This window comes from Ceratosolen solmsi, unplaced genomic scaffold (genome assembly GCF_000503995.2).
Source record: "Ceratosolen solmsi marchali unplaced genomic scaffold, CerSol_1.0 scaffold58, whole genome shotgun sequence".
In the NCBI taxonomy this organism is placed as follows: domain Eukaryota; kingdom Metazoa; phylum Arthropoda; class Insecta; order Hymenoptera; family Agaonidae; genus Ceratosolen; species Ceratosolen solmsi.
Window position 1 is genome coordinate 88,931 of NW_011948447.1, and position 11,622 is coordinate 100,552.

An 11,622-nucleotide genomic window follows, 5' to 3' on the forward strand; every position below is an offset into this window, starting at 1 on the left:
TTCAAAATTTTTGAATTCAACTTTATTTTTTAATTTGTTACTAGAGAGATGACATACAAAACTTATGTATTATCAGATATTAATTAACTACATTGAATAGAATGTAAAATGTTTTTTTAATTTTATTTTTATATTACACAGTTATTTAATTCATTAACAAATATGAATTTCTTTACTAATAAAAAATAATAAATAAAATATAATATAAATTTTAATTTAACAAATGATTTTAAATCATTAAATATGTTTTAAAATATAATCGTAATATTGTATAATTAAATTATAATCGTATAATTGTACATATAAATATAAACTACATTTTTATATAATTTAATATTCGGTCTTTGTTTACGTTTTAAACAAATTTTTTCATTCAAATTTACTAATTTAAGGATGCAGTTTTTGCAATTAAACTAGAATTTAATGTACGATTCTGAAAAATATCTCTATCAAAAAGAAGAAATAAAAATTATGGAGTAAATTCATATCTACATATAAATAATGTTTTTGAACTCTTAAGACGAATGAATGAATTTGAATTTCAAAATGAAAATTTATAAAAATTGAGATTTAATCAAATTTGATAATTTTCAACAAATTAAAAAAATATCGATTATTAAAAATTATTTAATTATTTTGACGTAGACGCAAATTTTTAAATTTAATCATTTTTCTATATTACAAAAATTCGATATTCTATTTTTACATGAATACATATTCGTATCTAGCAGACGTAACATTAGTTTTGTTCTGGTTTCGAATATAGGTTAGGATTGGAGTGTGTTATTATAGATGCAATAAAATTATTTTACAGAACAATGAATATCAGTAAATGTAATTTCCAAGAAAACAAATAATAATAAAATTTTGCAATAATAGTAAAAGGATGTTTTTTAAATTTATTGAATGAAAATTATTTAATGTCGAGAATATAAATTCGTAAAACGAAATTTGTCACTAAGGTCTGCTTTTCATATTTATTCTTGATAATGGAGTAATATTGAAATTTAGAATTGTATTTTTTGTTTATAATTAAATATAATTATTAATTACAAAAATGAATGAACAAACTCCAAGTATAAATATCTTGAAAAAGGAATTAAAAATTACAGAAAAATATTTAATCTGTACTGAAGATAAAATTTGTGCCACTATACATAAACAATGGTTATCTAGTCTTTTACATCTTAATCCTGTTGAATTTATAACTCATGATCAGTTTAATCCAGATGAAATAGCTGCACAACCTTCATTAGATGAGTTAGGAACAGAATGGTTAAGAGTTTATATTAAGGTAACGTAATTACATGAAAACATTTAATTTTAATATAAGACCTAATATAAAGATTGATGCTGCTTATAGGTTTACAAAAAAATATATAAAAATACAGTTACATTACCAATAGAAAGATGTACCTTGTCTAGTTTAAAAACAGAAACTGAGTTAACATTTTCAGAGGTATTACACTATGTATCAAAAACAAATTATCAAAATGTATGGAAAGATTTTTATAAGAAATATTTTGGTAAGAGTATTTTTTATGAAAATAATATAGTTACATAAGTGTTTTACTAAATCTATTCAATTATAAAAATATTATTAATTTATAGTTTGAACTATTATTATTTGTACAAATATTTAATTTTCAAGCTCCTTGGACTACATTGGATCAACAGGAAGAAATAAATGTAACTGAATATACAAGTGATGTAGAATTAATGAAAGAAATAATAACTCGTATGTATGGTTGTACTATAATTCAATTTCTAGAAAATAATTTGACACTTATTAAGGCTCCTGTCTGTGGTCGTACACATTGTAATTTATTACCTGCTATAATAGCAATAGAAACTGAATCTGCATTCATAATATTTTATGAACAAACTACAAAATACTCTCTTAGAGAGTAAATATTTATTTTTTATATAAATAAAAATGTTATTACCATATACTTTAATTTCAATATTGTGAATTAATAAAATTAATTTTTATTAGATGTGTAACCTACAGTCCTGCTGCAATATCCACAAGTTATGCAAAGCCACTTTTTCTTACATATCAGCTTCTTCGATTATCTAGAGATTTACATGACTGTGGTTTATTATTAGGTGAAGTTACGCTTTCTGATATTTTAATAATGGATAATCTGAATATTCAGGTTTGTAAAAGTGTGATTTATTATTTCATTTTTATACATTGTTAAAATTTATTATTATTGTTAGGTACTACCAAATTTGTATGATAATCTTCACATAATAGAGAAATCTAATAGTAATGACAAAAGTATATCCAATAAAAAATTTAACCTAAAGAATGATACAAATTTAAATATTACTGATTTATGTGAAATGTGGTTGCATGGTCAAATGAGTAATTTCGATTACTTAACTGCTTTAAATGACTTGGCTGGTAAAAGATATGGAGATCCTAGTTGCCATCATGTAATGCCATGGGTAACAGATTTTTCATCAAGATGTGGTGAGAATTGGAGAGATTTTACAAAATCTAAATTTAGATTAAATAAAGGAGATAGACAACTTGATCTCACTTTTGATCCTGAATCAACCGAAGTAATTCATAATAATATTGTACAATAATTACAAGATTTTATTTATTATATTTTATATTAAAAAATTTTATATTACAAAATATAAAATACTATTAAAAAAGTAAATACTTTTGATTCAATTATTGAAAAATATTTTAAGCAATAAATGTTCATTAAATTAAATAGTAATATTAAATATAGTGATTAACAAAACTTATAAAATTAGAATTTCAAAAATATTGACATATATTCTATTGATATGTTTTTGTGTATTTTAAATAAAATAATAATTTAGATTAAGTTATTGAGGGATTATTTATTAAATAAAATTAGAAGAATTTAATAATTTATATGATTGAATAAATCAAAAAGCATAAATATTTTTTAACTCCTTTAAAAAATAATTTCAAATGAAACAAAAGCATTATATTTCACTTAACATACTTTCTAATATAATTAGATCTAATATGAATGAGAAATATTTTTTGAATATTTATTTAAGAATTTAATTATTTTTTTTAACAAATTTCGACTCTTGAATTGACTTATAATTTATTTTAATTTCCATTTTAAATAATACTAATTTTAATACTAATTCTCTAATAATAATAATAAATACATTATTTTTAAGGTTGGTTATCATGTGTCTGATGTACTTTCAGAAATAACTTATTATGTTTATCTTTCAAGACGTTATTCAAGGTCTATTTTATGTAAACATGTTCGTCCATTATGGGTACCTGGTGAATATCCTGCATCCATTCAAAGATTGTATGATTGGAGTCCTGATGAGTGCATACCACAATTTTTTACAGATCCAAATGTTTTTAAAGTACAGAATTATTATTTTTATATTATTTTATTTATATACAGTTTAATAAAAAATTATTTTTATTTAAATTTTTTACTTATAGTCTATTCATGAGGATTTACCAGACTTAGAAATACCCAGTTGGGCAAGTTCTCCAGAAGATTTTATTGAAAAACATTATGAGTCTTTAGAAAGTTCTTATGTTTCTGAACGATTACATCATTGGATTGACTTAACTTTTGGTTATAAGTACAAAAGAAAAATTTAAATGTTACAATACAAATGAATCATAAATTCATAATTTTATTATAGGCTTTCAGGATTAGCAGCTGTAAAATCGAAAAATGTTTGTTTACATCTTGTAGATAATCATACAAATCTTTCAAATTTTGGTGTGGTACAATTATTTACTAACCCACATCCTCAAAAAATTGTACAATCTGCATATTGGAATAAAATTCCTCCTAGATTACACAGTTTTATAATAGATGAAAAATTGTCAAGTTAGTATTAATTTATTCAAAATAAAATGTTTCTTTAAAAAATACAAATAATAATAAAAATATATTGAATAGAAACTAAAAGGTTTGACTCCAGAAGTTAATGAATTTTTGTCAATTTTGTAAATTTAAAACTCAGTTTTATTTATTATATTTTTATTCATTTTTCAAGAATTTATATGTATATATTTTTTTTAACTAATATAGCCTTTAAAATAAAAATTTATTACATTTTATTTTAAATTATTTTAAATCACATTTTATTCCTAAATTAAATATTAACTGTACCTTAAAATAATAAAATCACTGTAATTGAAATTTCATATTTAATATGTATATATATAAACTATAATTCACATGTTTTTCATGTAACAAAAGGTAGTGACTATCTTATTGTCAAAGATATAAATAATGAACATCAAAGTTCGGGTGATGAAGAATCACAAATAATGACAGTAACAAATGCAACGCGTTCGTCACCATTAACATTCAGTCGTCTTCTTAGTCGTTCACGCAGCTCTTTGCCACTTTTTGATGACAATATGAAACAAGAAAAAGTGAGCGAACATCCCATTTTTCTACCCAAAGATTACAATCCAATTTCGATTATTTTTCAAGTTGAAACAAGTCACACATTTATAAATAAAGTCAGTCATAAAATGTACGAGCCAAGAATAACGTCCGCCGACAACAAACCAAATCAAAAACAAATTGTAGTTACAGCTAGAATAAATGAACATCAGGTACTCGGTTGTTTGATTGTTGAAATATTTCTTGCTGAAAAATTCCGATCTATTTGGAAAATTGAAAAAATATCATTTGATAGTCGCCTGAATGCAAACTTAAATATTATTAAAAAATCACCTAATGCTCTACCAAAATGCATACGGAATGCTGCTATGTTATTATTAAAAATTGATACCATTCCTAAAAGCTATAACATCGATTTTTTAGAGAATGGAAATGGTTTTGGTGAGTTGTACAGTATTAATCAAAGTATTTTATGGTGCTATATAAATTTTTGAAATTCTTAGAATTAATTTGAAAGAATTATAATAAGTAAGAATTCAAATTAAAAATTTCTTTAAAAAAATATTGAAATAGAATATTTCAGTTTAAATTACTAATTACATTTGAACTCATCATATTAATTTTCATTAAAAAGAAATATAATTTTATGAATAATAATTAATTTGATATGGTTTATTTGAAATTCATTAAAATGATTAATTAATATGCTTTAAAAAATTTTTAACAGTCACAAAAACAACTAATCCTTTTATTAATTATGCTTTGAATATTCAAGATATATTTATAAAAAAAAATTTTATTTTTTCGTTGAAATCATTATAAGAAGAAAATAAAAACAAAATATTAAATGTCGGATAAAAGATTAATATAGCATGACCAAAATAATTATAAATAAAAAATTTTTTTAAATATGAGCTGGTAAGATAGTTTTCTAAATATTTATATGACCACCATTTAATTATAATTAGAATTGTTTCTTACAGTGAAATTTCTTAAAATTACTGGTTTCTAATATAAGTTATACTCCATTAGATCAAAATAATGTCGGCATTTGCCGATATCCAACGATCACGAATATGGGATTACCACCACCCTCAGCGCACCAAATACTTCAACCACTTCTTTGTGGTTTTCTGTTTCCTTCTTCAAAATATTTTCATTATTTATATAGTGTTGTAGAAATGATACAAGAGTATAATAATCTTTCGCGGGAATTAGATCAGGCCACGCAAACCGTTGATGACGATCGAAGTATGGAAAGAACAAAAATCATATTTCTTTGCAAGATCAACGAATGTAAAGTTAAAGCTATTGCCAATGAGCTAGAGAAGTTACTTCTGTTTGATCATTTAAATACGGAAACGAGTCTTCAGTTAATAGTTCCTCATGTGAAGCAAATTTTTGAACAGCCACTAAGTTCAGTACTTGCTGCTTGGTATTTATTCGACCCTATTGCCAGGTAATATATTTGTCATTAATAAAAATTAATTTTCTGATTTTATAAAATACAAAATTTAATAATACAATCTTAATTTCAAAATTTATTATGAAACAAAATGTATTTGCACAGATTTTGAAAATGTATTAAATTATGCTATTTTAATGTTAGTAAATTAATTTTGAAGTCTTTATTTTTATTTTTAAAAAATATTGTTAAAAACCATTTATTAATTTTTGTATTTTGTATGATTATGTTAATAATTATAACATTTACAGAGCACTTGGTCCTAGAAGAACTATTAAAACATTTCTTGTTCCGATAATGAAAATGTATGATAGAGGTTCCCTTATGGATAAATTATCGTTCGCAAATATATTTCCAGGAAATTTAGTTACAAAATTCAAGTCTGTAAGATTGTATCATAGGAGTTTTCTACTAAAATTAATGGTTCGTTTGGGCTTAAAATGCTTTTTAGAAAATTTTATTACTCCTCTTGTAGAAGCTGTTGGTGGTTATAGAAATCATTTATCTGGATCTCTAAATTTAAATTTGGATAAAGCTGGAATACTTAAGTTCGCAAATAAAAATATACTTCAAAATAATATAAATATATTATAAATATGTACATGAAATTAATCTTGATTTTTAGAGACTGTAATTTAACTGACAGCACTAATGATATAGATATGGTTCTCTCTCCTTTAGATGAAGATTCTTCTGTTGAATCAGAACATATATTTCTTGTATTAAATGAATTAAATTCAGATAGAAAAATTCATGGTGTTCCTGAAAATAGTGATGGTAAACATGTTTTATATAATTTAAAATTTCTTAATATTTACAAGTTTAACCTATTTGATTTCATTATCTATATAATTCTATCACTATCATTAATTATTTTATTGTTTTCCTAAACAGGTGTTTGTCTAATGGAAGCCGAGGAAATATTCTTATCATCGTCCAATATTCATACACCTGAAACTTTAAATTTCAACTTTATTCAAGAGATTGAAGAATTTTCATGTGAATCAAAAGTATCTGTCGTAAGCAATGCAAAGTCTTCTATAATTTCTATTCCTAAAACAGATATTTCCACTGGAAAATGTATATCAGAATTTAATAGTATTTGCTGTAAAGTAGGAAGTACAAATGAGGATCTTACGTTTTTCAATTTTTATACTGATACAAACAACTCTTCCAAATATGAATCGAGGTCAGAAAATTTAAATATAACTTTTATTAATATATTTAATACTTTTTTTATTAATGATTTTCAGTTTTACAAAATTTTTCAATGAATAACCAATGTATATAATTATGATATATTTTATAAAATAATAATCAATTAGCTTTAATTGTAGTACAGTTTCAAATTAAAAATATAATATGGAAAATTTTATAATACTATTATAAACCATATAATTCTGTATAACATTAAAAATTATTATAGCACTAAAAAAATTAAGTATTTTCATTTAAATATATAAATAAATTTAAATAAAATATAACAAAATTAATATAATTATATTTAAGAAATAATAATTATGATACTATGTTTTTTTATAATAGTATTAAAATATAATTTATATATTGTATAATATTAAATTATAATACTGCAATATTAGTTTTCGAAAATAAAAAAATAAATATAAAATGTTTACTATCGTAATGATATAGTTTATTTTTTATCATTGTCTGTAATTTAAATAGTGCTGGTAAAGAAGATAAGACCTTTGTTGAACCAGAATCTTCATTTTTGTATGTTCGAAAAGAAGACGAATTACATGGCACTAAGAAAATTCACAACGTGGAAGAAATGAAGAAACATCGTCGATTTATTTACACTGAATGCTCAGCCTCAGAGATGAGTGCTGAGTCTGTCATTTGGTTGTCTCACAGACTTGGACCCGTACTCACATCACGCTATTTATCACGCAACCTCTTAAAAATGTTAACTCTCTGTTATTTTTCAAAAGAGAATCTTGTACCGAGTTTTGATAATGGTGAACGTTCTGATGACTTTGAATCAAATAGGTTAAAGCTTTCAGGTGATGCCAATGCTGCAAAGGTTCTTGAGTGTCTAGGTTCTATTGTTGGTAAATATATAAAATTAATAATTATATATTTATTTATAATCAATGGATACTGTGATGTTCTAATTCTATAATAATAATTAATATTATATTAAAGTAACTACAAATACAAATAAAATTTTTGATTTTTAGGTTTATATGGGGAACATACAATTATTTTGCAATATTTTTCTCATATGACTGAACTCGTGGCACAATGCAAACGTAAATTAACGCCAAATTTAGAAGGAGGACTTATTTCATGTCTAATTTTACTTATATACGTTATTCCTTATCTAACAGATTCTTCACTTATGGATATTATTCATGTTTGTGTGCTTATAATACTTGATTATATATTTTCAATAAAAAAAAAAAAAAAAAACAAATATATATATAATATACATAATACAATATAATAATATATATATATTTTTATATATTTTTTAAATGATATTGAATATATGTTATAAAAAGTTTTATTTAAAAAAATGTTGCTACACTATCACTGATAAAAGCATAAATTATTATATATTTAAAATAGTTTTTTAATTATAGGAAGGAATTGTAAAATCAATCTTATTACCTATTGCTCGGATATTCTCAACTAGTAAATTTATGTTCCCAAATGGAGCAACAGCGCGTTTTGTCTTAACAAATAAATATTTAGAAGCTTTATTTATTTTAATAATGCGTTTGGGAAATGTAATGGCAAAAAATCACTTAACTGTACCCATTCAACGATTCTTTGGAGCATTTGATAAAGTTTTCAATAATGAGCAACCTGAAAAAAATGAATCACAGTCAAATACATTAAAACAAAATAACTTTTTAAGGTAATTGCAATTTTATATATTTGGTATTCTTATTAAATGTACATTGAATTCATTATACATATGTTTATCAAGTATTAATCAATTAGAATAAATTAAATTAATTTTAATATTTACATATAACATACATGTTGTACATTTTAAAGTACATTTATATAAAATATTTGTGGTTTAAAATTTTTTTTTATTATATAAGATTATAAATTATTTTTATATAAAATACATAGTAATTTTAAAATATATTTAATAATATTGAATCACTCATTATAAATATATTGAATTTAACAATTAGATAAGCATGTATAAAACACATGCTATATTTATTTTATAATAAAAGTTTCAATATAATTTATAATATAAGTTAATATAATATATTTTTTTCAAATTTATTTTTAGTAAGCTTCATAAAAAATCTATCGTAAATATTGCTGAAATCAATTCATTTTCACCTTCAATGATAGAAATTACAAATAATGTAAACTCCAAAACAAATAAGGTATTTTAATATTATTATAAATATTTAGAATATATACATAAAAATAAACATATTATGTTTACTGCTTTCATATATAGAGCTAAAACTATTCAATAATAACAATGTTTAGAGCCATAGTCATTGATCTTGATCATTTTTTCTCTCAAGTTAAATTCAATTTGCATGTCTATAATAATGGATTTAAACGTAAATATATTATTATTAATATAAATATTAAAATTGATTAATAATCAAAATTGATTTAATTTTTTGTACATTTCTTGTTAACTTACTTAGTGAGAATGATATACTTCTGTATAATAAGTTATTTTATTATAACAGTATAATTATATATAATGACTCAACAAATTAAATTTATGGTGTTTACATAGGCAGTTGAAGAATTGAAAGAAGTTTTCTCAGCTTCACTAGCTCACCGAGCCTATGTAACATTTTATCGTCTGCTAAGTGATGAAATTATGGAGGAATTAATTAAAGATCATCAACTTATAAGAGATTTATTTCACGAATTTGAACAAGAATTACTTTTCCCAGCGTCATCAAGTATTCGTAAGCTACATTACTAGTATTTCTATATAGATAATTTCTGATTATTATAAAACGTATATGAAAAACTAATTTTTTTATCAATTGTTATAAAATTTATTAAGCTTCAGAAAATAAAACGTTTTTGGATTGCAATACCAAAGGCTTTGGTAAAATATCCACTATTGGCAACAAAATTAAAGTACAGGTAGGTTCAGTATATACTCTTTTTTTTTTCAAAATATTTTTATGTACTAATTTATTTGGATTAGATTTGGATTATGTTTATGATTCTATGATTTCAGACAATGAATGATTCTTTAATGATCAAAGAGTCAAATTCTTTTTCATCTACAGGACGACATCTTAGAGGAAATTGGCTTGCTTACTGGGAACATGAAATTGGTAGATCAGACAAGGACACAAAATTTAATATCAAACAAATAAAACTTCAAACATTCACTGGTCACACTAATAGTATTAGATGTTTATATGCCTTAGACAATGAAAACAGTTTTATGAGTGGCGCTCGAGATCGTATGGTTAAGTTATGGAGTTTAAGAAGTCAAGTATGATAATAGTAGAAATTTAAATATCTTTAACAATTGATAAATTTATAAAGAAATGTTATATTTATTTATTAATCATAATTGGGAATTGTATTAAGTTATACAAATAATTTTTAAATTCATTGGAATTGATAATATTAATTAAATAAAAAATTATAGGGAGATGGTAGCATTGTATCCTCCTGTCAATATACATATGGAGGTCACAAAAAATCCATTCTTGCCTTAACGTTTCTGGAATCTCTTCGATATGCAGTTACTTGCGACGGATCCATTCATTGTTGGGATCCATTTATAGGCTCCTTTTTAGGTTGTCCTGAATCGTCTCGACTAACACCAGTAAATGTATTAGTTGCAAATCCAGCTCCTTCTATGACAATTCTTGTTGCCACTGCAGATATAATGCTAAGAGTCATTGATTGTAGAACATTTCAATATGTTAACGAAATGAAGGTTTGTTTTTTATGATTTTGTAATAACAGAAGATCGAAATTTTTTAATCTCTAAATTAAACAATATATTATATTATTTTTACAATATTAGTATTAAAGAAGCATTTTTTATTTGTGTTATAATTTTTTTGTTAGCATTTTTAATTTGTAGGTATCAATGAATCCTACTGGCTTAGTTAGATGCATAGCAGTAGCTCCAAGTGGTACCTGGGTTGCTCTTGGACAAACTTCTGGACTTCTTACAATTTTGGATATTCGTACTGGGCTAATAATTACGTCTTGGAAAGGACATGAATGTGAGGTAAAGATTAACCTTTAAATTATTACATAATTAAACTTTTTAAATTAATGGAATTATACACCGTGCCTATTGTTTTCAGATTCTTCAATTGGAGGCATTGAATGAAACAACAATAATTAGTTCTTCTCTTGATCAAACCATTGCAGTATGGAGCGCAATAGATGGAAAATTGAAGTTTTATTTAAAGTAAATTAAACATATTTATATTAAAATTTTAGAGCTTCTAGTTTTTAGTAGAAAATTAAAATATTTCTAATATTTAATTTACAGAGGTGTGACAGAACCAATACATTGCATGGCAGTATATGAACAACAACTCATATCAGGAACAACTGCAAATAGAATAGGTGTACATTCAGCATTGGAAGATTCTGTAACTTATTCTTTTTCAAAACTTCGTCAAGATACTTTTAAAGGTGTATTAACTGCAATGTCTATTCTACCGTTAAATAGACTTTTATTATTAGGAGCAGATAATGGTATTATAAATTTAATATGCTGAGATATAAAACACATTTACATATTAAATATTAAAATGTACC

General features: G+C 23.4%; 1 protein-coding gene across 1 annotated transcript; it reads left to right on the forward strand.

Moving 5' to 3' along the window:
• The first annotated feature begins 1,057 nt into the window (after positions 1–1,057).
• Positions 1,058–11,582, forward strand: Wdr81 (WD repeat domain 81). The gene is made up of 24 exons (XM_011504621.1): positions 1,058–1,294; positions 1,364–1,526; positions 1,652–1,907; positions 1,997–2,159; positions 2,224–2,571; positions 3,181–3,381; positions 3,464–3,609; positions 3,673–3,863; positions 4,239–4,832; positions 5,424–5,850; positions 6,108–6,404; positions 6,482–6,633; positions 6,751–7,045; positions 7,543–7,928; positions 8,058–8,233; positions 8,463–8,740; positions 9,134–9,233; positions 9,605–9,782; positions 9,884–9,966; positions 10,064–10,327; positions 10,487–10,780; positions 10,931–11,080; positions 11,160–11,266; positions 11,351–11,582. Exons 1-24 carry the CDS (start codon positions 1,058–1,060, stop codon positions 11,580–11,582), a joined length of 5,718 nt encoding a protein of 1,905 aa, XP_011502923.1.
• Positions 11,583–11,622: the final 40 nt, after the last annotated feature.